Genomic DNA, 27,327 nt, shown 5'->3' with positions numbered 1-27,327 from the left:
CCAGCTTTGTAGCGCTGTTCTGCTGATCTTAAGATTCGTGCTTGATACCAGGATGGACCATAAACATTTGAAAACACAATTTGAGTGTGGTTATTGTAGTGACTCAGACAACTCCTTGTGATGTTTTTAGCCAGTTTTTACAATTTCATAAGATCATACTGAAAAAAGAATTACACGAATAGACTTACTAATTTCTGTCTTTCTCATTTATATAGTCTTTTTTTTTTTTTACTTACGTGATATAATTCACTCTATTGCTTCATGTATTCTATGAGATAATGTAGGAAAGAATACTAACTGTCTAGTTTGTGTGTTGCCTTACCAACTGCAACTGCTTAGTTTCCATGACCTGATGTGTGGGCTGCAGCAACCAAGCCTTCATATGGAGATATATTTCATTTAGATAATTTTGTAGGATTAAGAGAATGAATCTCACTTACATGAGTCTACCTGTTTAATGCAGAATTTAAAAGCCTTCTTATTGTTTTAAACCAGTTCTACTGGGGAGGAGGCTTGCTTCAAAACAGCATTTCTATTACAGGACATGAACTTGATTGACATCCTTTGGAGGCAAGATATAGACCTTGGGGCAAGGCGTGAAGTTTTTGATTTCAGTCAAAGACAGAAGGAGTATGAACTCGAGAAACAGAAGAAACTTGAAAAGGAAAGACAAGAGCAGCTCCAGAAAGAGCGGGAGAAAGCCTTGCTGGCTCAGCTGGTGTTAGACGAGGAGACAGGTGAATTTGTTCCAGCTCAGCCAGCTCAGCACGTTCAGTCAGAAAACGCTGAACCACCGATCAGTTTTTCACAGGTAAACTCTGTGTTTGTGTGTTTAAAACTTTTTTCCATGCACAGGAAGGTGTAATGCTAGTGGTTGCCTAAAATGAATTTGCATTTGTTGTTGTAATGGAAGATTGTTCAGTTGTTCAAAGATGCAATAACATTTTTTTCATTACTTTCCTATTTAGAGCACAGATACTTCAAAACCAGAGGAGGCCTTGTCCTTTGATGACTGCATGCAGCTCTTGGCAGAAGCATTCCCATTCATAGACGACAATGAGGTAAATGCTCAGTGCAGCAGTTCCATGGGTGGTGTGCCAGGGGATCAGTTTCGTATTTTCTCATACCAGCATTTGTCTGCACTGTAATATTCATTTGTGATATGAGTTGAGTGCTGTCCCCAAGCCATCTGTAACTGGAATAAAGCCATGTTGTGGGCCTGAACTTGGGCTGTATCAGGAGCAGGTGGTGTGCCATGGTGCTCTTGTATTCCTTGTGCTTACTGAGTCCTGCAGGACATTTTGCTGGCCTGGCTGCCATCAGCCAGTGTTACTGCAAATAGCAGAGTGTTACAGTTTGTTGCGATGAGCTTAGTTCAGCTCTCTGGAATTGGTGTATTTGGACTGCTTTACTTTGATGCGCAGATCCAGACTGGTAAGTGGAAATAAGCCTTTCATCATTCAGTTCGTGCTTCTTCCTGTTTCTGTCCTTAATGTGAAAACTCCTTTCAGGGGAATACTTTTATATTATTTCATTATGTTCAGTAAATGCTTTTGTTAAGAAATGCCTATTTATTCTGCAGAAAAGGTAAAACAGCAAGAGGAGATTTTTTGCTTTGGAAGATTCTAAGTGTATGTTTGTTTGTTCAACGCTCCAGGCTTCTCCAACTGCATTTCAATCACTGGTTCCTGATCAGATTGATAGTGACCCAGTCTTCATTTCTTCTAATCAAACTCAGCCACCCAACTCACCTGGTATAGTTCCACTTACTGATGTAGAGAATATGCAGAACATAGAGCAAGTTTGGGAAGAGTTATTGTCCCTTCCAGAGTTACAGGTAAAAGTTTTGTATAATAATCATCTGGGGAAAAAAAAAAAAAAGAATAGCAAGGTATGGGGTACAACAGCATCTCAACCAATGGCAATTATGACTAACTTGTTGCATTTCACAATGTAGACGTAATAGGTCTGTAACTCAGTATGAACTTTACTTTTTAAAAAGTAATATATTGAAGAATGTATAACAGGAAGGAAACAGCTCTTTATCAGGGTGCCTTAATAAGACAATCTGTCTTCCATATCAGAACTTCTTCATGTTTGACAAATGATTGTTTGCATCTGTATGCAACCTGTTACAGCACAATCATGATGGAAATATGAGCTGATTAAAAATAGATGCTTCTGAATTATGGAACTGCAGCATAAATTGTTTCTGCAAGCATTATTATGAATGAGGTTTTTTTCCTAGTATTTAAGCATTTTGAGTGCAAAAGTAATCATGATTATTTACATAAATTTTACCTAAGAAAAGGGTTTCTATAAATAATAATAGAACGTAAGGTAGATATCTAACTACACTTGGCTCTTCTGCTTATCTCTTGTTTAACTACTTAAGTATGTATTTGTTGGTAGAAACTACTTATATAATGTACGTGAACTGAGTATTTCAAGGGAACAAAGACAGCTAAAAATCACTAATGTATTACTAAGTTGTATATTGTAGAGTGCATCTAGTTAAGTTTTTTTTTTTTTTAATCTTCTACTTCCTTTATCTAGTTTTGACTATTAAAAAAGGAGAAGAAAAAAAAAAACCAACAATAGTGGGAACCTTTTATTTCCTGCCATTCTACTTTTTCTCTTGTTCTTTCTCTATATTTCAAAATTTTCCTAGTCTTTACTACTGTGGTATGCCTAAAAGCCCCCACATAGGTAACAAGGAGGACTAGCTTTGAAAAGGCAGCTGAAAAGATATTAAGAAACCAAGCCAAAATTATTAATCCTGTATATTAATTGAATAATCTTCTGATTGAGATAATTAAATTGAGGCTATTGCTATCTGTGAACTATGTTTGAAAGGGAATTCAAGAGCTCTCAAATTTGAAGCCTTAGCTTAAGTTTTGCATGCTCTCTGGTTGAATAGTCAGTGTGTGGTCCCTCCTTAAGAGAAACAGGAACACTGTGGTAGTTGCCTAATTCTTTGTGGAAAGCAGGGACACTTACTTCAGTTTCAGTTAAGAAACTGCCACTCTGTTGGAAAGAGAGTTGGTTTTGTAGCCAATGAAACCAATGTAATCATCTTATATACACACTAATGTTAGCCAGCTTTCCTAGAAGCATGTGGGATGAGTTAACGTTAATAAGGGCTCACAGTTTTTCTTTTTCACTTTCCAGAGAATTACATTTCTCTGTAATTCACTGCTTCATTCAGTGAACCCTGAAACAATCTTGTCTTGCAAGGAAAAGAGATCATCACATAAAATTGAAGATGGCCAAAAATAGTTTGCTATGAGTGCTCAGTAAGCCTCATTCAATATTCTTAAATTTACTGAAGTGAGGCCATTACTAGCAGTGATGCCTGTGAGAATTTCGGACCTGACAGCTCCAGAATCCCCACCTGCAATTTGGCAGAGCAGGAGTGCAGTTTCCACGTATCAGTGTGTTGGGATGGATCTCTTCTTCAGCACCTTGTTATGAATTTGAGGGGCTCCACAGTCTTATTCCAAATAGCTTTGTCCAGGATAAGTTGCTTCATATCTTGCTTAGGTGTCTATTCTTCCTAGATTGTCTCCCCATGGTGCAATTATGTTGTAGTCATCTAGGTTACAGCAGTGTTACAATACCCATGTACGTGTTAATGACTAAAATAATTAATAGTTGTGGATTCTATAAAAATATTTCATGATCAATTAGTCTTGTGTTGTTCAACTCCTTTCTTACACTTCCCATGTAGTGTCTAAACATTGAAAATGACAACCTGGCTGAAGTAAGCACAATCACAAGCCCTGAAACCAAGCCAGCGGAGATGCACAACAGCTATAATTACTACAATTCATTACCCACCGTGAAAAAAGATGTTAACTGTGGTCCAGATTTCCTGGAGAATATCGAGGGCCCTTTCTCCAGCATTTTGCAGCCAGAAAACAGCAGCCAGCTGAACGTGAACTCTTTAAATAACACACTGACTTCGAGCTCTGATTTCTGTGAGGATTTCTATACCAGTTTTATTTGTGCAAAGGGGGACAGTGACACAGTAACAACAAACGCTATCAGTCAGTCACTTGCAGATATTTTAAGTGAACCTATTGATCTTTCTGATTTCCCACTGTGGAGAGCTTTTAACGATGACCACTCAGGAACTGTGCCAGAGTGTAATGATTCTGACTCTGGTATTTCACTGAATGCAAATTCTAGTGTAGCATCACCCGAACACTCTGTTGAATCATCTACCTGTGGAGATAAGACTTCTGGTTGTAGCGATTCTGAAATGGAAGACGTGGACAGTTCTCCTGGAAGTGTGCCACAGAGCAATGCTAGCATGTACTTACTGCAGTTCCCTGATCAAATGCTTCCTTCTGTGGAGCCAGGCGCTCAAAAACGCAGCTTGCAACATATGGACACACCAAAGAAAGACCCTCCTGCTGGCCCAGGCCACCCTAAAGCTCCGTTCACAAAAGATAAACCTTCGGGCCGTCTTGAAGCTCATCTCACGAGAGATGAGCAAAGAGCAAAAGCTCTGCAGATCCCTTTTCCGGTAGAAAAAATCATCAATCTCCCTGTTGATGACTTCAATGAAATGATGTCTAAGGAGCAGTTCAGCGAAGCCCAGCTTGCACTTATTCGAGATATACGCAGGAGAGGCAAGAATAAAGTGGCCGCTCAGAACTGCCGTAAGAGAAAACTGGAAAATATAGTGGAACTGGAGCACGATTTGAGTCACCTAAAAGATGAGAGAGAGAAATTGCTTAAAGAAAAAGGTGAGAATGACAAAAGCCTTCGTCAAATGAAAAAGCAATTAACCACCTTATATGTTGAGGTCTTCAGCATGCTACGTGATGAAGATGGAAAGTCTTACTCTCCTAGTGAATACTCACTGCAGCAAACTAGAGATGGCAATATCTTCCTTGTTCCTAAAAGCAGAAAGGCAGAGACTAAACTTTGAAGAGCAGCACGGCTGGCTGGTGTTCCCCGAGTTACTATTTTTGTATCGTTAATAGCTTTTACTGTGAGGTGGAATGCAGAATTAGGTAATATTTTTCAAGTAATTCTATGCAATGATGATTTGAAAATTAATATTTAAGTTTATGAAAGGTGCAAGTTCAAAACTAATTGTGGAATGCAGATGTACGTATGCAAAATTTGTAATCTCACTTTTATAACAGGCATTTCCTTCTTTTAGCACCATTTTAACTAGTTTCCATACATGTAAATATTTAAAGATACCGTATTTATATACTGTTCTTATCTCCTGTTATATTCACAGATTTGATATATAAGAATAATTCTAGCCTCCTAAATCTAATTTCTTGCAAGATAAACAGTATGGCTTCTTATTTTTTTGTAAAAGAAAAAAAAGCAATAGCGTTTGTTTCCAATTTTTATAAATGCTTTATATTTAATGTATGGTTTTAATTTAGTGTCAAGCTGATACTCATTGTTTGATTTTGATTCATCTTACCATTTCATTAAACTTTTTATTATTGTTGTTGTTATTATTTTTCATGCCATAGGCATTTATTTCCCTACAGTAGGTTAAGTGCCGATCCAGATATCCTCACTGGTTTTCCAAGATAAGTCTTCATGCAACAAATATGCTTAACAAGCAGAGATGTATTGCACAGCACTGTCAGCATTATTGATGTTCACCGTAACTTTAACTACCATGTGGGAGGATTGTGTAACAAATTTGTTTCAAGCCTATGCTAAGTTCATATAATTTGTTTTGCTCTCAGAACACTATTTATAAGCTCATGATGAGATCTCCTCCAAAGGCATTAGAATCTGTTAATTAAAAAGTGTCAGCATTATGTATTTTCCCAACTAATAAATTCTGTATACCTTTCAGTAATTTTTCTAGAAATTCATTATGCATCTCTGATCAGCAGGCATCATTTGTCACTGCTGTGCTGTCTGAAGTCATGGAAAAAGATATCCCAAGGGCCGAGCAATGCACTCTTTGGAACCTGTGCTCAGTTTGTTGAAAAAATGTTGTGATGTTTGAAGTTATGAGTTACAAGAGATGAAAAATTGGGCAAATAAACCACAGTGTTTCACTTACTCCTCCACTGGACTCATTGTACTTGATCATTGTGGATCTTTCTAAATACTGAAAAGGCATAATTTGAAATAGATGTTGAAATGAATGTTAAAAGCTGTATCACCTTCCCTGTGGAACTTCTAAAAGGAACGTTTGAAATGTTTTTTCTGCCACTGGGGCTGTTTCAGGATTAGTTTAGGTATATTTTGTTACCATGCATACATTTGTTTAGTACGCTAAGCATTGAGCCGTTCTGCAAGTTTTGCTAGACCTATTGAACATTTCTCTAAAAAGAAACTAATTTTTAAGTTGAAGAGCTTTTGGCAATCAGCCTTGTTTCCCACATGAAAGTGTTGTGAAACTGCAACTGCAGTGGGCAGGGCTCGTGTTCCAAAAGAGGAAGGGTAGGGGGCTAGGACAGAAAGCCCTGGTTTTGATTAGTGCTTCTCTATCAGGGGATGCTGTGGAGCTTCTCCTTTCTTCCACTTGTTCTCCACTGTTCTCACACAACTCCGGAGGCTCTGTAAGCTCCCTTTCCTGAATATTAATAACTAGTTTAGGACCAACTGTGGTGTAGCTGTCTGTTTGGCTTTTCCTTGAATGCACTAAATTTAACAAGCGTTTTATTGTCCAGTTAGTCACAGTAATAATAGCATAGTAATCCTTTGTTATCAGCTTTTGTTTTCATTACTCCCCAAAATTTTGTATCTACGCTTTGTGAGCCGGTCATTCACCCTCTGTTATCTTATTTACAGATTCTGCATAGCAGAGGCCTTTCTGCTACCTGGTGCCAACATGCACACAGTCTCTATTGTGCTTCAGCTGAAGTGTGATGTTAGCTAACCAGAGAAGAGCCAGGAGTAGGAAAGCAGATCTGTTCCAACAGCTTTTCCAAGAAGGTAGTTGTATCCCAGGACTGGATGATGCTAGGAACCCTGCTCCTATTGATTATATCCTATTGGAAAGAGTGCAGCCAAGTACCAGTACCAGGAGACAGTCTCCAGCTGACAGAGACTCCAGGTGCCTACCCATAAAGAGCTAGAGCACAGGTAATGGTTTCACACAACTTCTCAAGCTTGTTACTTACTTTCCAAAGTTTGGTCCTGCCCTACAGGTGTTTGTATCTGAGGCAGCAGATACAGTGAAGTCAGCAGGAGCCAATAAGTACAGGCCAATAAGTACAAGACAATTTCAATTTCAACTTATTTCTTACAATTTTTTTTTTTTTTTTTTTTAAGTCAGGATATTCACCTTAATGCTGTGAAAACTGTTTCTGCTTTTAGAACCACATTAAATGCATTTCATATAGCTAAATAAGTCTAAACGTTATGCTAGGAAACAATGATTGCACTTGTGCTGGTAAAAATCAGAACCATCATAGCTGCAGTCAATAGGAAGAGTAGCCCTTGAGCAAGAACGGTAGTTTCCACTCTTAGAATTATTCTTCCCTTTTCTATAAATAATGCATTCTCAAAAGCAGCTGTGAGCAGGTCAGTATCTGGTGCTGGAAAAATACTATCCTAACTTTCAATCTTATCTAACACAGCTGAAGAGTATCAGAGATTATCCCCACAGGCATGTCTCCTTTTTTTCTTCTGACAGAATACAAGCTATTAAGCCTTGAGAAACTGTACCAAGAGAATCCTGCTGGCAAGGTGCTCTCATTTGCACTAGTCCTCATAGTAAGGTAAATCTGGAGAAGCCTGGCTGCACTTTGGTGTGGCCCAACCACAGATTTCTTGTGGCCATTTCCTGTAGTGATGCAGATCCTCAAAACAGCCTGGGCTGATTTGTCAGCTCACTGCTACCAAAAGTGGAAGGACTGTCAAAAGTTTCCCTCTTCGTCTTCTCCACTGTCTGCACATGGCTGCTTGTTCCCAACCATATGCTGAACTGTGGTTTGTTACACAGTGATTTGGGTCTTTCCCTCTTCAGAAAACTGGTGCAACAAAGCAGCCAATTCTTGCACATAAGCACTGCAACAATTGCAGCTCACACAAGGAGACAGGAGGGAAAAAAAGGAAAGACATTCTAAGCTCAGCTGCTCCCAAGATCTGCGAGAGTCTTGGAAACGCTAGGAGTACTGCCCTTCACATTGAGTAGAGATGTTTGTTTCTGCAGAGGCTATTTGTTGGTGAATAGAAATCCAGGTGACTTGACTTGCACTTACCTTGTTTACCAAATTTTATGTTAATAGCACATGAGTCCATCCCCCTGCAGAGTCCTTGACTTACTCTGAAGGCAAGAGGACATCACTTTGTTGAGCAAATTGTCAATACCAATGGCTCAAAACCTGAAAGCCAGGATTGACAGATTAAGCAGGTTTATTTGCTCTAGATAGAGCGGTCAGTCACCAGGTAAACTAAACCAAAGAGATCACAGTAGCACGGGCTATTTTTCTTGCGACTGCTGTTCAGTATGCCTGTATTGAATTTGAATGCAGTACTGCCAAGGAAGGAAAACTTCCATAGGAGTCATTGAAGCTGTCTGAAACACTAGAGGAATGTGAGACTTTGGAACCATTTAAAGCAAGGTGATCTAAAGCATTACTGATAATGGCAATTTTAAAGTATAAGCACTAGTAAAAAGATCATACTAAGCTACGGCCCTGAGCTGTCATTCAACAGCGATACACAGTAGCTCTAATACAGGTACATCTAACAGTACAGTACAGCAGAGTACAGTAAGATGCTTGCCTCCCCTTTCCTCTCTCCTACCCCCCTCCCATTATCTAGGTTATCAAGGGCTTGAAAACATTCTCTCTAGATGAAACACTGGTATTTTAATCACAATTTGGGTATAAAGCAGTCCATGATAAGCCCCTGCCCTGCATTTTAATTTGGTACTTATTTAGCACTAATGCAAAAGTCTAAGACAAACATTCTTACAGCCTCTGCAGGGTCTGCTGTGATACAGGCTTGCTTACTCCATTATCAAGATAAAAAATATGATGAAGTGCAATAAAAAGAACACAGTTAATGCAGAAACCTCGTTTGAATTCCGCTGGCAAAAAGTCAGTCTGAAGTAACTCAGACCACAACATGCATTCAGTACAAAGCCATCACGATCACAATGGCATTTGTGCTTACAACTAACAACATTAAGGGAGAAATGTTCTGCGTTAGATCATTCAAGTCTACGTGAAAATATTAGGTCGCAAGTCTTTCATTTTATGATCATAACCAAGGTACAGGATGTGCTCCCAAACCTGGGAACGACCAGTGGCGCTGCCACATCATGTAAATCCTCATGCATTGCAATTCTGACCTCACATGCTGACAAGCCTCCACATGGAGACCTTTTGTTTCTTGATCAAATCATTCCACTGCAAAGCCATTATAACTAAAGCTCAGGAGCTGAGTTGAATCTAAGCGAATTAACTTCTGACTTGCAGACTCTGGTTCGAACAACGATCCCACCACTGCATTGCAGTACATTAAGTTTACTTCGTACTCCTCTCAGCACTAAACAAAAGTGAGGGCAACACATTTAAGATTGTGAGTCATTTGACAACATACACTTTATTTTGATACAAAAATGAAGTGTTTTAACATTTCAATCCATTATGGACTATACTGAAATTTTTCACTTCCATACTTTTTGAACTTGTTTAACCACAAGGATCAGATATCACCATACTAGCACCATTGCTCTTGAAGTCTTTGCCAGTTATTTTAATATATTATTCTGTTTCCAATCTTCCAGTATTGTCTTCTACATGAAGGTCATTTTTCTTCTACGCAGATAGTTGGATTTTTAGATGAGGAAAAAGCTAATCTTAGACAGATGTCAACCTGTAGCACCCACAGCAGAAAAAGAATCCATCCATCAGATATCTGCATTTTAGTGATACTCAAGATCTTTCATGCTTCACACAAGATACAAATATTTGTCAGAGATCACAGACTGATATGTGAATGCTTTGTTGAAATGCAGACAGTCTGTGAATAAAAGTTAATGGCTTAAATACAGGAAGCAAAACCAGTACGTCAGTACATCACACAAGCAACACTTGGAAGAGGAGGAGCATTCCCATTCCCATAGTAAAATATTCAAAGGATATCAAAGTTAAGATGCCATGGTGTTTCGGTATTGTCTAATAACAAACAATTTATCGCATCTGCATCAGCCTGGGCTCATTCTGGGCAAATACGTTTACTACCTGGAAGGACAAATGGCTTTTGAGTTAACACACAGTTTGAGGTATTTAAAAAGTTGCTACAGAACTGCAATACTTTGCAACTTTATTTTCACATCCTTACATCTCCATTTACAGCTGCTAGAGAAAAATAATGTCCTTAACTCTTGGAAGTGTGTCTCTTGGGCATAAAAATGCTTGATCAAATATGCCTTAAGGATTTGATCATCTTTGAGAAGTTTTATTTCTGAACGAAAAACAAAACAAACAAAAAAACAACCAATGAGGTATGTGTAACTGAAGCCAATCAATCTAATAGGAGTGCTACAAAACCAACTGCAAACATAGCTCAAGGAATATCTTTGCACACGCTTAGTGCAAAAAAACCTAAAAGACCACAGTATGGAGGGGTAAGGCTTTACTAGGCTGCTGTACTGAGTACTGCAATGCAAGCTAGACATTTTTGTTGAGTAGAACTTACCCATTTTTCCAAGATCTTTCCTTTTAAAAAATTGCCACCTTCCCCCAATGGACAAATACCTTTGTACAAACAGCACATGAATGCTTTCCCTGGTGACTTGTGGCACTGAGTGACTGCATCAGCTCACAAGGACAACACGGCATAGCAGAGAGAAAACTAAGGTGCTTTTCACCTCTAGGTAAGATAGCAAGCAAGTCACCTACAACAAGCTACCTAGTGTGCTATACTAAGGAGCCTGTGATCTCACTGCAGCAGGTTTAATCCCGGCTCACCCCTAAGTAAAAACATTTGTCAACACTTTATTTAAGTATATACTCACTATGAGATTTCCATTCACTATGTATCTCCTGATTATATGAAATTTGCACATTACCATTGTAAAAATACTTCAAGTTAACCTCTGATTGTATGTGTTCCAACATGAAGTTTGTTTTCTAGCTGTTCAGACAGCTGCTAGCAAGTTCAGCTACTGGAATCAGTCAGCAATATGGCCAAGTCCTGAACTGCATGTATTCCATTTGTCTTGTTCTGAGTAAGTTGAGCACAAAAACAGAAACAGACTTTTCAAAAATACTGCAACGATGCAAAGAGGTATTGAGAAGTTCAAACAGTTAACTACTATCCAAAGGACTTTTTACATTATAGACTCTTACAGGTACGGGATAGTCCTGGGATACAGCAGAATAGGAAATACACATTCCAAGAGTTAAGAACCCACATGCAAAAAAAAAAACCACCATAAATAAATAAAATCCATGAATTAATTTCATTGCTATTCATCCATATAGAGCGGTGCTTTCAGCTGGGTATCCCTTTAAAATATTAGCCTCCACAAACCTACCCTGAAAGAACCAAAACATCTGAAAGGGAACTCTGTGTTTAAGTACAACCTGCTTGGTATGGCAAGGCATTTATTGGGAAGGAAAATCATTGATCGCATCAACGCAGAATGTCTTAATGTCAATTAGAGCTTCAGGATAACGCAGAACTACTTTGGACTGTGAGGAACAGCTTACATATCCGAGCCCTTCTATGTCACCTGAGTTTCAAGAACATGTTCTCAAAAAAAAGGAAGTACACTCCTAACGGTAATCAGAGCACATATTTATAACCATTTATCATTGCTATTTTGTTGATCTCTGACATAGCATTATTGTACCTGCCAGGAATGGAAGATTCTTGAACAGCAATTATATCAGCCAACACCCCTAATCCAGAACAAGAAACAGTGGACAGCATTCTTTGGAACACTTGCTCCTTTATACTTAAAGCTTTCCCTGCTATCAAAAGGCTGGCCAGGGAAAGCCTACAAGGAAATAAGCAAAAAACACATTTTACTATGCACTACAATCTTACCCAGTCAGAAACCTTCAATGGAAGAGGATGTGCAAGACATTCCCCATTTTGTCAAGCAGCAGCTTCTCATTCAACCTGAAAATTAAAGAAATTACTCTTACCTTGTTTTCAAAACCTCCAACTACTCTTTAATTCATGAAAAATGTTAAAGGCAAACCTTACCTATGCTCATTGCCCTTCCTTTCAGGTCTAAATGCTAGACCTATTGATTTTGAGTCAACTCAAGTAGCTATCACTCAAGGAGGTTCCAAAAGGTGAAGAACTCTTGCTAGACTTTCTTCGATATTTCAGCTGTGACAAGCAGATTTAACTAGACTTTGGAAAGCTGCTCACTATCAGCACAGTATCTTATGCCTTCACTTTTCTGGAAGTTGAAGCTGTCGCTCCTGCTGCCTTGTCATTCTTTAATTATGCTGACTTCTCCATACTCAAAAGGCTGCTGAAGTCCTTCCTGTCTTATGGGTCTCCTTAACACAGTATGGATCACAGAAGTACATCCTAGGTTCTTTAAAACCGGTTAATCACTGTCCTCACAGCTCACACTTTTCCACATCACAAACAACAGCTAAGCTACCCCACCCACCTACAAAGCGGTCACTTACACACTCCATCTCTTAAAAGGTTGCATACAGATCTTGTTCATAAAGTTTATTATGACACTATTTTTCAAAGTTAACATTGTTGTCACAGTACAGCTACAAGAGGGCCTGTTAAAAAGAACACTGTCAATACATTCTAAAACTTTTAGAAATACCATATCCATTTTCAGAAGGGACATCAACCCATTCTCCAGTTGTCCCTGCAACCAGATGCAGGCCCCAGTTACAAATCTACACATCTTCTAGGTGTAGCAACGTACAAAGCAAGTCAGCAGTTGGGTGGCTCACTCCCTAGTGAGATGTTTTAGTTTTTAATGTGTTTTCAAACTCCAAGTGGGTTGTTTAAAAAAATGCCTTTATTGAAACACAACCTTCCCCCACCCGCCCTCCCCACAAGCCCAAATTACGTACAACAACAGAATGTTCACTGCATCAGCAATTCTCGCTTTTAAGTTAGTTTAAAACTCCACAGAAAAGAATAAGCAGACTTTGAAATCCAGTTTGGAGGCTAACATCTTGACAGTGGTTCCTTGTTTTAGTGTACTGCAGTCTAAATACACTCAGTAACAGTGTTCAAATAACATTGTTTAATTTTTTTTTCCAAGCAACACACTCATTTTTCTAATAACTTCTTAAAATTATATTAATATGACTGATTATGCCTTGAGCCATTTCATACATCTTTGCAGATTCATTCCTACACTGGAATTGCATTTACCTTATACTGCACATTGACCCAGAAGTGAAACAGGTGTAATTTCCAATATCACATATTGTCAAGTGTCTGAACATTTCTTCTATTGACTGTATCCCTACTCTTCTGAGTCTCAATTGTCAGAAAGCACTGTCCTGGCAATAGTTGAGAGAGAAGTGACATCAGCTGAGAAAAGCAGAGATTGTAGTGCCTTAATTTGGAGTTCAGTAATGAGAATTGAGTACAATTTCTAGCCAGATGTGCTGATAAGATTTTGCTACTCCAGTGCATCAAATCAACTGTATAAAACACTATCGTTCTACCTCTGGAAATTTAAAACTGCACCATTCTATGCTGTGGGAAGCATTACTGGTCAGTAAAATATAACCAGATCGTGTTTTGGTTCATCCTCAAGCTCTTACCTGAGCTTAGATATTCGTAAGGGAAAAAGCTTGAAAACTATGCTACTTATAGCCCCTCGTGAATGGGCTTTTGGAACGCCATTACCTGGGACTGTCAGTGATTACACCTGTGCTACCCTTGGCTCCCAGTCAGATGAATGTGTCCAGAAAATTGCCTAGGGTGCATGCAAGAAAGTATATAGCCATTAAGTTATTTAGGAACATACCTATTACTCTCACTATGATGCCTCATTTAATTGAAACAGCACAGTCCGGTGTGAGGGAGCGGGGAAAGGGGAGAAAGGAAGGGGATGAAAATTCCAAGCCACCCTCCCAAAGTATAGTTTTATTGAAACAGAATCATTGTATATCCCAAGGAAACAGGCACTTGATTCCCACCCCACCTTGACTTCTCGGGAATTACAATAAATAAAAAGGTAAAAAGCAAGTTTCTTTTTCTCTTCACCCAGAACTTCAGCAACTGCAGTTATCCCTTATACATCTCAAATGAGACTGGAGACAGCTTGAATGTGACTAAAGTTGGTCTTGTTAAAATATTTATCATGCCTTATTTTCTTGAAGCGCTACTACTAATACAGAACTACAAATTAAAAAAATATGCACAAACCAAAAAGTAATTTGAAATTTTCATTTGAAGGTAAAGCTTAGTTCTATAATTCACAAACACTAATTTGAATAACTCAATCCTAGTTATACATCTAAACAAACTATAATGCAACATACAGATGTTCTCCCTCTGTATGCCTATGTAACTCTTATCAATGACAGTTACATATATACACTGAGACTAGACCCCTTAAGACTGCAAATCAATAGGTGTTTCTATTGTTAACTTTAAATTAATACAAAATAGTAATTGAGAAATGCATTAATCTTCTCTACTAACAAGGAAACACCCTAAACTACATTTTATTTCTGTTATAGAGTTCTCTGTACCAAATGTGGAAGAACTGAACTACACAAATATTGAAAAGTTAAAAATTCCTTAATTTGTTTATTCCTGGTACCACTACCACAATTTACAGGGCAATATACCTGATGTAATGGGAAAATAAAAAGAAAAAAGAAAGACAAAGCTACAACAGATAAAGACCTCAGGAATGTACATCTAATCGACACTACATTGCATTAATCAATAGCTGCACTTTTTGCAAACTGTGGCTATGACAGTCCTGAACAAGAAGGGTTTCCTGTTTAAGCTGCAGTAACTTTTCTGACTATGGATCATCGTTCCTTCTGTGGCAGATTTTACAGTTCCTCTAATGCATTTGGGACGACTGTCTCAAAGTAACCTGCAGCTTTCCTGACAACTCCTCGCTCTCTCTCCTGCTAAGAACTGTAGCCTGTTGAATACAGGATAAGAAAATTATTACTCTCAGTGAACAGTTGTACATTATTCATCATCATTATAAATATGCATTACACCTACCCTTTTTCTGGTAGCATTTTTAGAATCTTCTACCACCATAGCCCCCACTTCCACTTCCAGATCCATAACCACCTGCACAAAAAACAAAACCCAGTCCATATTGAAACATAAGAAATACCAAGCAAGCTTAAACAAAGGGTTTTTTGTGCAGAAATATATTTACCACCATAGGGACTGCCTGAACTTCTACCACCAAAGCTGCCACCACCTTTCATGGGACCGTAATTGGACTGCTGCTGTCCACTGTAGTTACCAAAGTCATTGTAGTTTCCACTGCCACCATAATTACCTGAAATAAATTCATGAAGTTTGTGAAACTGTGACGTTCAGCATAAATTGCAACAGCTATTTAAAACAATTTAAAATAGACTTGCGAGCATTGAGCATGCTACTTCTACCTGCAATGCACAAATGACAGCAAAACCTTTAGCATTCCAAAGATTAGAAGTTGTTCCATCACTGAAGATAAAAAATAGCACAGTATATCTTATAAAGTTCAAACAGATTTGAGTAGCAATTTGAAATTAACACAGAAGGCCAAAGTTAATGCCTCCCAGCTCAGAAAAACATCTGGTTTCACCATCATTCTTCCACTGTTCAGTGCTCTGTACATGACAATCACATCAACTACAAGCCAAGAGTAATTTTTATTTGCTGTAAGAAGTGATAAAACTGTAATGGGCACCTATATACACCAGAAGGTATTAATAAGTGTGCAGTAGATTTTGCAGCTTAACCCCCTAAACTCGCACTAGGTCCTTGCATGCACTTACTGCTTCTTCCCCCCAAATTCTAGTAAAGAATGTTTTAGTGTTTGTGGTATATCCTGGCAAGAAACATATCCTTAAAGGCCTCTACAGAAGTAATTATAAATTTAGAAGTTAACCAGATCGTTTTGAAACTCCTGCAAAGATATTAACACTGAGAACACAGAATAACTTGCTAATGCTGTACAATAGCCATGTAATAGCATGGTTCCTGATTACTTCAAAAGACAAAATAGGTAAAAGAACTGCTTTAATAAAAATAATTGAGGAACCTCATTTCACAACCAGACAATAAAGAAAGCTTCCATGAACTTAAGACATTTAGTCCCTACAAAGGAGGACAAGATCTACGTGGTACAAACTGATACACAGCAGCATATTTCAAATGGATAACAACTGAAATTCTCCTACTCCACCACCACACACTCACAGCAGCTGCTTTTTGAAAAATAAGTTCCAAGCAAATTAGCGTTGCATAATTTAATCCAAGTGGATCCAGAAGAAAGAGAATTTTAATCATGTAACACAGCAATTCTGCACTCTGCTACTCAGATCTGAATGAAAAAAGGGTCAGCTAATTTGAGCTAGCATCTTACCACCTCCAAAATTTCCTCCTTCATTGTAGCCATCGTATCCTCCTCCTCCACCTCCATATCCACCACCTGGGTTTCCATATCCTGGTCCTCCACCACCACCATAACCCCCTCTGCTGCCATAGCCAGGACCACCTCCATAGTTGCCACCTTTGAATACAAGAAGAGAAAACCTAAGCACATCAAAGCAAAATCCTGTTAAGTCTGCTAAAGAAAGCTGAAGTCACACAAACACACAAATCTCCCACAATGTTTCCTGCCACACTGTGTTCATCATCACTGTTGAATCATTTAACCAAACTATTTAATCTAAACAAAAAAATCATTATTATTATTATTTTTTTAATTCAGCTAACTTCCACTATCACACATCACATTCTTTGCATAAGCAGCCGTCCCTGCTGCCACTCTTTATTCCTCTGAGCTGAGATTACTCAGCAGACAAGAGCCATCAAAAGTTCACAGATTTTACCTAGATCATCAGTGTGCAACCACTTGGCTTGCCTGGGCTGCACTGACTGATGAGTAACTGTCCAGGGTTGATGTTCTGGCTGTTGCTGAGTGATGGATGCGCGCCCAAGGCCAGGGCAAACTACTGAGCAGCAAAGAGCTGCTGCCATGCTGGCACAGCAGCAAGGGGCAGGGCTAATTCCTAGCTGTCCCTGGTCACGTGCAGCCTGCAGGCCACAGACATGCTTCATCTAGACACAGCTTTATTTAAACTTGTGTTAAAAGTTACTAGATGCCTTTAAAAAGATAGTAATAATTCAAGTCACCAAGAGAGTATGAGAGACTCAATGTTCTCAGTCATACCAATGAAGTTAATTGTGAACTGTGAAACTGGTCCAAAAGAAGTCAATATTTTATCTGCTTGCGGAATCAAGATGCCATTAACTATGTGCTACGTCTCTCATTCCCTCCTCCCCCATAAAAATGAGATTACCACAGCTGTTTGAAAACTTGCACAGTTCTCTTCAGGTGTATTCTGGATGCTCATATATCATGAAAAAGACAGTGATCAGCAAGTCTTACAGTTGACCAAAAAGTTGATGGCCACTGCTTTAGTTATCTCAAGTGACACCAGAAACTTCTTTTTATTGTTCACAATCATGACTGATCATGAACTACAAGCTACTGCATGACCTCATGACATGGAAGTATTTTTTTTTCCCATCCGTTATCTTGGAGGGGAGACAAATCTGAACTTCTCACAGCACTACAATGTACGAAACATGTCCAAAGCAGAATTAACTTCCAAGGCAGACAGAAGTAAGACTTACAGCAGCCCAATTTTGGAAGGGGAAGGGGGGAGGAGGGCACAGAGATGCAGCAATACACTTACCATCACCAAATCCATTGTATCCGTCACCACCCCCAAAGCTTCCTCTGCTCCCACCACCGCCACCACCACCCCCATAGCCTCCTGGAACACAAAACAGACGAAGTGGTTGGCTTAAATACTTAGCATGTGTTCAGGAAAACAGACACAACCACACCAGAAATCACGCTCTAGAAACATCTCAGTAATTTACCTCTCCCACCAAAGTTGCCTCCTCGGCCAAAGTTTCCTCCACCACCTCCAAAATTTCCACGACCCATGAAGTTGCCGGAACCACCCCCACGACCTGCAAAGTATTTTACTTTAATTACATTAATTGAAAACCAGTTAAGTACAATAACCCTGCATAACTCCAAACTTACCTCTCTGAGAGCTGGCAGTCTGCATCTCTTGTTTTGAGAGTGCTTTTTTCACTTCGCAGTTATGACCATTTATAGTATGGTATTTCTGAACTAGAGAAAAACATGAAATGGGACAGTTAGAGTAATTCCACATAACTGAAAGCAGTGTGCAGTACAACTCACAGTAAGCTACTATAAGGCACGAGCACACTTTTCAAAGGTATGTTAAGTCTACCTTGCTTCTTACTACAGTCCAAGTAGTCAATCATGCCAATATCTTATACTCCACGAACACCTTTTTTGAGAGGTTAAGCTGCACTTCTATTCTCTAAGTCACTTCCCATTAAAGAACTACATACCAACAATTTTATCAACTGTATCATGATCATCAAAAGTTACAAAAGCGAAGCCTCTTTTCTTTCCACTTTGCCTGTCTTCCATGACTTCTATCGTTTCGATCTTGCCATATTTTTCAAAGTACTCCCTTAAATTATATTCTTCTGTGTCTTCTTTAATGCCACCAACAAATATTTTCTTTACTGTGAGATGCGCCCCAGGCTTTACAGAATCCTGCAACACCAAAAATTACATTAAGCCTCTTAAGTAGGTAGAGAGTACGACATATGTTCAACAAAAACCCTAACTTACCTCCCTTGAAACCGCTCTCTTTGGTTCAACCACACGTCCATCAACCTTATGTGGTCGAGCACTCATGGCCGCATCCACCTCTTCCACACAAGAGTAAGTAACAAAGCCAAAGCCTCTGGAACGTTTTGTTTGTGGGTCTCTCATCACCTAAAAACATAGGGGAGTGCTCTGCATTTCTGTACTAGATTAAGAACCTATGTCCTTTCAAAAGCACAAACTAATTTTGGACACTTTACCACACAGTCCGTGAGTGTGCCCCATTTTTCAAAGTGCTCTCTCAAGCTATCATCTGTTGTTTCAAAGCTCAGACCTCCAATGAACAGCTTTCTCAACTGCTCTGGCTCCTTAGGCTCATGGCCCTACAAAAATAAAAAAAAAGTAAAATACATATTTTGAATACAAGCAACAGAATTAAAATTTCACAGCATTACTAAAACTTATCTGTGCATGTAACTACAAATAGGTCGAACACATTAACACAATGTCTTCTAATGATTTTAGACAGCAGCACAGTTAAGTTCAACACTTAATGAAGTGTGATTTTAATTAAAACGGCAGCTAACAGCTCAAGAATGCTCAAATGCAAACAACAGTAAAAGATCTCAATGCAGTAAGTAGCTTGCTTGCTTCTTTCCTTCCCCCATGGACATGCATTCATTTTATGCCTATCCTGTACTGGAGTTGCATGTTGTTCTATAGGGATTAGCAATGAAGTACTGCTAGATAAAGGGAAGCTCTAACACTTCATGAAGCACAACTGCAAGCAGCTATCAAAAAATTAGAATCGCAGTATACAAATGTGATTAAAAAAGTTATCGTTCAAATTAAACACCTAGTGTTTCAGGAACATTTGTATTTAAACCCTTTTAAAACACACACACTTGAAAGAAGATTTGTCAACTCTTAATTCCTTAACATTTCAGATTTTGTTCTTCGGTAACTATTAGTTCAGCACATGCCAGCAAAAAAGTAGAAGTACGTATGTGGCTTTCTTTTGTCTTACAGAAAAAAGAATAATGAATAACCAAGAATGGGGAAAACAGGTCAAGTAAGACTTGTACCATAGCAAAAGAAACTGAAGCTTTTGATGGTATCACCTACATGTCATCAGTCACATTTTAATACATGCTGATTTTCAAGCCCAGTCTTCCAAAGACAAAATAAAGTGGGCTTGTAAATAAGTGCCTTCATGTTTCTGCTTTCTTTCAGTGTTACAGAGTATTTTAGTTATGCAGGAAACAGCTCTGCACATCTGAAAGGAGTTTGTAAAAAATCATCTACAACTTTCTCTCATCCCAAGACAAAGGAGTCTACTAACAAGTAATCACATTGAAGTCTTATTTTGCAATATGGTCTCTTTACAAGTGCAAGACACTTCACAGCAAGGTGCTGGGTGGCCATGCTGCTGGCAAGCTACACCAGCACACAACTTCAATTCTGCGGTAGTAACGCACAGTGGGCTTCACTGTTTCTGTTGCAGTGTAGTCTAAGCTGACTAGAAGCAGCACAATCTTCACAGATGAACTACATAAAACTAGCCACAGACTTGTAATATTGAAGCAGCCTTGCTTCAAGCTTGTAAGTGAAGTGCTTTAGCTTCTGCCAGTTTAAATAAGAAGCGTGGTAGTGCAAGAGTTGGTCACAAAAGCCTATACTCCTTTAAGTGCTACACAACCACTCTACAGAGCAATTCATACTAAGAAGCAATACTTGGCAAAAGACTATTTCAAAATTATACACTGCTTTAAAGGTCCGTTGTTTTCCAGATGTTGGGCTGTACTGCAGGAAACTGGGCCTACAATTACGAGAAGCAACCTGGGACGTAGATCCTTTAGAGCAAAAGCAGGCTCCAGCATTTTCATTAACAAGTTTTAGACTAAGGCACCAACTTCATTACTACCGGAATATTATATAAAATAACCAGCAGTCCATGGCCTCTTAGCTAAAGTTAAAGCTTCTTTTCTACTAAGTGGTCTAGCCTACAAAAGTACGATTTAAAAATCCTCCCTTTCAATTACAGGAAAACTTAAAATCTTGAAGGGTTAACATACTGCATACAGAAGGTGCTTTAGGGTAAGTGAAATACTGTTTTCTGTTCCTAACTCCATTTCTTTGTACCTACTTAATTTTTAGCTGGTTATTTTAAAGCTGGGATTTTTATGTGTTTTGAACACTTTTAATACAAGTTCTCTTAAGTTTACTATTTTGATGAATTTAAACTTCTCCAAATCCAGAAACACAAAAACCAGACTTTTATCGTTCTCTAAGACTATTTAAAGCCATGTAGTTGCCAAATAGTAACTCAGATCTTTTCTACCTCAGAAGATCACAGAATTCCAGATCGCTCCAGAAAGGAAAATCAAAGCCCTTTTTTGTTTATTTTTATCCCATGAAAATGAACAGTCGCTCTTACACATGGAAATAAAAAACCACTTGCAGTTCTCTCTTCCACCAGAGATTATTATCCTCAGAATATATCCGTGTCAGAGGAATTCTCTACAGAAATAGAAGGCAGTACCTCACAGCTATGAGCTATTTTCCAGGCATTTTGTTCTCACAGGAGATAAGTATCTCTCGGGTTTGCAGCATTCAGTTCTGTCATGCATGACGCTATTTCTCAATCCTTCTGCTATGACCTAGCCACAATAGCAGTCTCTACGGGTAGGAAATGTGACACCCCTCCCCCTCAACACCGTGCTGCTCCCGCAGCTCCCTCCCACTCAGCACTGCAGACCCGCGCGCCATTTTGCAGCTCCTTCAGGGAGGGGGTGGGGGTGGCAGAGCCGAGCCTGCCTGCAGTTAGCAATCAGGAAACAAACTTCATTTCTCCACCTAAGCAGTGTAAGGGCTTTCTCTAAGAAATTAATGTGTTCTGAGGAGGCGGGGAGCCCTCTTTCCTGCCGTAACGACCTACTTTCTCCTCAAGCGCAAGCCCTACACGGCGCAGGCCGCCTCCATTTTGTGAGCGATCTGTCTCCTCCACTCAATATGGAGCCAGAGGGGCAGGGCCAAGGCACAGCAGGAGCACGCAGGCGCAGTCACGCCACCCGGCCACGTCCCAGCACTGCAGCAGCACGGGCACGAGCACCCAGACTGATGGGTGGGGGTTGGGCTGCCCCTGCAGGCAGACAGCAGTGAGAGGCCAGCTTTATTCTTGAGGGGGGATGGGGGGCGGGAAGGCATCTGGATCTCTCCGCGCAGTTCTTTTATGATCAAAATCAAATTACACACTCTTACACCTCACATGAAATCACGAATACTTGGCTCAGTCTACCTGTACCTTTCCTGGATGAAAGAACGGTAACAAGCAGCACTCTGCGATTCCTGTAAAAATCCTATGTTTTGCTAACATCCCACAGTATTTTTACCAATAGCACTGTAGATACATGACTCGAGTTTACAGGAATCCCAGCTTTCACACAGCAGGTCTCTGCCCACAGTGCTCTGTAGCTGCGGTGGCTCTACCAGTTCTCTTTCACATGGCAACCTCCCCTGCACTGCACCTCTACATGGGAGCTAACATGAGCTCATCTGCACCTACACCTGCACAATGCGACTTTCCCCAGCCCTGGGCTGCCTTCTGGACCGAAAGCCTGCGGACAACTTCCTCAGCAAAACATTTTCTCTAGAAACTTAGTAGCCTGTAGGCGCATTCCTGCCTCATTGTAGGCAGCTGAGGACCTGATACATTCTATCTCAAGTCCAGAAACAGCAGACAGCTGTGAGGTTCTTTGCAGTAGGACTTCATGTGCTACTCTTCGATACAAAGTAACCACATGCTACTGGATAAATGTAACTGCCAAAAGGTTTTTTTGTTTTTTTTTTAAAAAGATGTATTGCCTCCCTCTCAGCGTGACAGCGGCACATCAGCACCAGAGAAACATGGGTTCAGCTAGCTAAACTATTCAGGCACCCTGGAAAAGTAATGTTAGAAGGCAAATACATGAAAATACACAACCAAAAATGTCTCAGTGATAAGCCATACAAGCATTATTAAACACCCTCTTTGCTGATCTTAAATTATTCTGAAGGGTATCAAGAGTCACCCCCCTCCCATTTCCACACCCTGCCCCAACATAACTAGCTCCCATCCTCCCAGAACAGACCCACCATCTTCTCTATACTACGCACCTTATTCAGTCTACGGTATTTCTGCTAGAAGCAAAAGAAAACAGTTATTTTTACTTAGTACAGCCTCACTTTCATTTGCAGTGACTAACAGGCAACCATTTTTACTTAAAAAAGAACCTGTTTTCATTCCCACTAAAAACAAGACCGTGAAGATAGGAAAGAATCAAGTTCCTCCTGTCAATATTCTGAGGATGCACGAGTTTCTTAAAAAAAATAAATTACACCTTAAGCCGCAAGCATACATTAATCAGCTTTGTTATAACAGAAAACTAGAAAAGCAAAACTTCCCCACTATACTTAAAATCCCACCCCTTAAAGCTCAAAGTAACATACAGCATTTTACAATTATTCTACTACGAGGATGAAGAAGGTAGAAAAAGTTTTGAATTCATGCTCAGATAGAACCAGTTAAGTTCTACTTCTTCTAATTTTAAACCTCTCCCCCTTAAAGCTACTTTATTATAATTAAAAAAAGTGAATGCTCTCACCTGTGAGGATCGTCTTCCTTTTCTCTTGTAATCTTCCACCTCTCTCTCCTCCTTAATAGCAGCCATTTTGGAAGGGTACTCTAACTCGGCCTTTCTTTTAGATCTAGGAAACCTAGAAAACAGGTTGGATAAGTCAGTACTCACCCCAACTCCGATGAAGCAGGGCCTTCTCTGTCTGCAGTGCACAGGTTTGTCTTTACAGGAGAGGAAATGGAAAAGGGTAATTGTAGAAAAAATGCAATCATTTCAAAGGGTAAAAACCCTCAGTCTGTGTCACCTGGGAGTTGCTGCAAAAAGAACACCAGCTACCAGATGAAGGTGTTTTACAGCTGTTGGAATAACAGGTGCAATATAAAGCAAAAATACGTGATTCTCTGCAGAGAATCACTCATTTCAAATGCTGTCTCTTACATAACTATCATGAACAGGTCTTGTTCTTAAACAATCAAACCCTGCAACTCCAGATTTTAAATCTGTCTTTTTTATTGTAAAAAACATATTGCAAATAATGCTCACTAAAATTATCTTATGCATAACCTACTGTGTCAGTAATCTAGCGTCCTACAAACTGAAAAACTGAAGGATGCAAAATAGTTTCTGTGCTGAAAAATATTTTCCACTAACACCAGTGGAAGAATGCTTTAGTGATTCTATTCTTGCATAACCAGAAATTCCAACAGCTGATCCTCAGGAATCTGCAGCACTGGTCATCTGCATTACTTCCCTTGAAAACGATGTATTTCATTACGACTCTGCACTCTACACTTACGTGCCCAATGTGTATCAATGAATGTTAATGAAGTTATACATCATCACAAAAAGCACTTCACTAGACAAACTCAGTGAGTGCATCTCTACATAAGCATTCGAAGAAACAAAAAATAATCACATTCCCCTTAACCTTTATAATTTCAAGTTTCCCCAAGATCGTTAAGTTACTCATGCTTTCTTACTATGCTTCTATCTTTAGCAGCAATTTATTACTACTTCAGATGTAACTTGAAACTCATTACAGTAGTTACCTAAATAATATGCTACTGTAAAACCACACTTGTGCTGCCTCCAAGTAATCTACGCCGTCAAGATTAGGTATATTGTTTGTAACTTTTCAAATGTTGGGTTTATCTGCTCTGTTTGTAAAGTGCTATTCCTGCAAATATTGCATAGGGAAAAGCAGATCGGTCCTAATTAATGTTACACTACAATTAAATAATTTTCATTCTGACTATAATTCTACATTTAAATTCAAACTAAGCTTTAAGTTAAGATCTTAATATTGAACCCAACTGTGAAATCATGAGTATCATGATTTCATGTCTTAACAACTTTAAAGTTCTAGGAAGTAAAATCAAGGCATGCATATTAATTACAGTTAAACCTGTCTTGAAATCCTTCAAATTGGTCGATTTAGTTGAAATACTTAGTACCCAAATGTCCTGAGCTGTTCAACTTCTCAAATTCCAAATGCGTGAAAAGCCTAGATACTTTCTCAAGTAACCTAAAGTATCAAATTTATCTGATTTTGCCAGCTGCTTTCTCCAGTGAGGCTCCAACTAACCAACATGTAGCTCACAGTGATGATGGGCAAAAGAGAATTATTGCATTACTGATGAATACCATGAGCTGAAGCACAGCCTCCATCCCATCAACTTACAGAAAGTTTAAGAAGCTGTGAATAGTAATTTTTATAATTAATATAAATGAAATATCAACAGTTTTAAAATATTTAGAACATTTTTATCTACTGAATTTAACTATAATTGAAGAGACAAGCAGTACTGTAGTAAGGGGAAACTGATGTTCTCAAGGTGGAAATTTCCTTCTCTATTCAGAAAACACTACAGAGATATTCTGGCATGTATTTGCGAATAGACAAATTTGGACCTAGTGTGCATGCCACATATCTTGCCAACTCTAAGACTTCAGGCAGCAAATTAAGAGATTTTCAGTTCTAAGCGTGTTGGTAGTTTTCCCAATGCCAATAGGCATATTTGCTGGGAAAAAAACGCACAAGATTTTAGCAAACTTTACTGAAGCATGCTTTGAACTCACCATAGCTCCCTTTGACAACTGTTCAAGGGAATAAAACAATTGCCTACATGGAAAACAGTTATTTTTAGCCATTGTGTTTAGGGATCAGGTTTCTTTTCTGCTTTTAACACAGTAACACAAACTAGTGTGAGCTACTGGTTTCTCTGCTCTGAGTCCTACAAAGGTTTCAGCTTGCCAGGAAGGGGGCACAATGCCCAGAGAGAATGCTGCACTTTTTTACTCGTCATACTTTGAAACGCTTGAGCTAAAAATATATGTTCTGAGGGCAGAGGGGAAAGAAAAGCGGGAGAGGACATCAGTACACTGTTCTCTGGTTGGGGTGCAGATCATCACCCTAGGCTGGATCTGGTCTTTACTTGAATGCAAGTTGGGAAAGTGTGGGGCACGGTTTTTGCAGAACCACTCCTTTGTGCTGCCCACCAGGATCATGGCGGGATGCCATGGATGTCGTGTGTGTTTACAGCTGGGGGCGTGGAGAAAGGGTAACGGCAGCGACCTGCACCGCTGCTCTGCACTATGCCCCTTGTCCACAGCGCTCACTGCACGTGACAAACATCCACGGGATGGCAGGGCTGGCAAGGGAGAAGCGCAGCTCCGTGTACCATTACACCTCAGCCAGGAGCAGGACGGGACACCGAGCGGCCTCGCCGCTTCCAAAGGCTCCCGCCCAGAAGAAGAGCGATTGAAAAGCGCCGCAACGCCCATCTGCGGGTCTCAGCCACGCGGGAGAGCAGAACAACGGCTTTCACTTCCCGTCACCCTCGCCTCAGTTCAGCTCTAAGCTCTCGGCGCTCCCCGCGCACAGAATGGAGGCTGCGCTCCCCCCGCGCTCTGCAGCGCAGCGAAATGGCGGCCGAGCGCCGAGGGGCGGAAGCGCGGCCCGCCCGCAGCCTCCCGCTTCCTGCCCCCCGCCGCCATTGCGGCCGCCGCGCCACGACGCGGGGAAAAGCGACCGCAAGGAACTCGAGAGGCAGCGTTACGCGCCCCGTGCTCGAGCGCGGCGTTCCCGCTCGCCCAGACGGTGTTATGAGTCCCGCCGCTGCTCCGGGGAGGGGTAGATGGAGGCGGTTCCCTGCCCCCATCCTGCCGGGCCGCCCCGCTCCCCCAGCGCGGCGGGTATCACCTCCATTTTGTGAGCCCGCCCGCCGCCCTCGCCCCACCAACATGGTGCCCGAAGAAAGGGGGGGGTAAAGGTCACGTGGCGGGAAAGCGGGCCGGCAGCGTCGCGCGGCAGGAGCGCGCGGCAGCCGTCGGCGCTTTCTTCCCGCCGCCCTTCCCCCACCCGCGAGGCTGCTAGCCTCGGGCCGCGCGCGGTGCGGGCCTTTCCCGCCCGAACGGGGGACAGCGGGAGAAGAGCGCGGATCGGCCGAAGAAGGAAGGCGGGGAGAGGGAAGAGAAGGCGATAAGAAAAGATATAACCGTGCCAGCGTTCAGCTCGGCGCCTTCCCGCCCCGCTCGGTCCCACGCCGGCGCTGGCCTGGCGCACTCACCGCCGCCCGCTGAGGGGTGGAGACGCGGCGCACAGCCGTTACTGGCAGCGTCGAGCAGGCGCCGCCTCTTCCTCTCACGTAAGGGCACACGGCGGCCCGCCCCTGCCGGCTGCGCGGGGTGCGGGCTGGGCGGGGGAGGGGTGGCGGGAGCCGTCAAGGGGCGGGTTGGCTTTCTCAGTAGGCGGCCGGGCGGGAGGGGTTGCGGTGGTTCGCGCTCTTTGTCAGCGCGTGCGCGAAGCGGCATGAAGCCTTCTGGGCGTTCCGAACGAAGCGGTGCATTTCCGCGCGTCGTTCTTATCCCAGAGGTAATGCCTAAGGGCTGTGA

The 27,327-nt window shown here is 40.7% G+C and overlaps 2 protein-coding genes and 1 long non-coding RNA gene across 20 annotated transcripts in view; 2 read left to right on the top strand and 1 right to left on the bottom strand.

Annotated features, from left to right (window-relative positions):
- The window catches only part of NFE2L2 (NFE2 like bZIP transcription factor 2), a 30,667-nt gene extending 19,227 nt beyond the window's left edge, over window positions 1-11,440 (top strand). For 8 of the 9 annotated variants that reach the window (XM_048953135.1, XM_048953142.1, XM_048953138.1 and 5 more), the window contains 4 exons: window positions 542-811; window positions 969-1,061; window positions 1,658-1,837; window positions 3,731-11,440. In XM_048953135.1, coding sequence (XP_048809092.1) covers window positions 542-811; window positions 969-1,061; window positions 1,658-1,837; window positions 3,731-4,939 — 1,752 coding nt within the window. In that variant the 3' untranslated portion in view covers window positions 4,940-11,440. The remainder of the gene's footprint in view (window positions 1-541; window positions 812-968; window positions 1,062-1,657; window positions 1,838-3,730) is intronic. The other variant, XR_007378581.1, reaches the window with a different exon arrangement.
- HNRNPA3 (heterogeneous nuclear ribonucleoprotein A3) lies at window positions 9,537-27,115 on the bottom strand. 9 transcript variants are annotated; one of them, XR_007378585.1, is made up of 14 exons: window positions 26,932-27,059; window positions 23,461-23,572; window positions 22,973-22,996; window positions 19,078-19,200; window positions 18,842-18,988; window positions 18,553-18,763; window positions 18,215-18,304; window positions 18,046-18,153; window positions 17,856-17,936; window positions 16,517-16,663; window positions 15,317-15,442; window positions 15,154-15,225; window positions 12,010-12,084; window positions 9,537-10,196 (listed from the first exon to the last, which is right to left on the bottom strand). XR_007378585.1 is itself a non-coding variant. In XM_048953147.1 (13 exons), exons 2-12 carry the CDS (start codon window positions 23,524-23,526, stop codon window positions 15,173-15,175), a joined length of 1,176 nt encoding a protein of 391 aa, XP_048809104.1. In that variant the 5' UTR covers window positions 23,527-23,572; window positions 26,932-27,059; the 3' UTR covers window positions 9,537-12,084; window positions 15,154-15,172. The 9 variants fall into 9 exon arrangements, 7 of the variants coding, with proteins under 7 accessions (XP_048809104.1, XP_048809106.1, XP_048809107.1 ...); XR_007378586.1 differs by having other exon boundaries at window positions 9,537-9,828; XM_048953147.1 differs by having other exon boundaries at window positions 9,537-12,084.
- Window positions 27,116-27,190: 75 nt separating this feature from the next.
- Window positions 27,191-27,327, top strand: part of LOC125696883 (uncharacterized) — a 403,601-nt gene continuing 403,464 nt past the window's right edge. For both annotated transcript variants that reach the window (XR_007378594.1, XR_007378593.1), the window contains exon 1: window positions 27,191-27,307. This is a non-coding gene — a long non-coding RNA (uncharacterized LOC125696883). The remainder of the gene's footprint in view (window positions 27,308-27,327) is intronic.

This window comes from Lagopus muta, chromosome 8 (assembly GCF_023343835.1).
Source record: "Lagopus muta isolate bLagMut1 chromosome 8, bLagMut1 primary, whole genome shotgun sequence".
Lineage (NCBI taxonomy): Eukaryota > Metazoa > Chordata > Aves > Galliformes > Phasianidae > Lagopus > Lagopus muta.
This window is presented reverse-complemented; position numbering and strand designations above follow the sequence as displayed.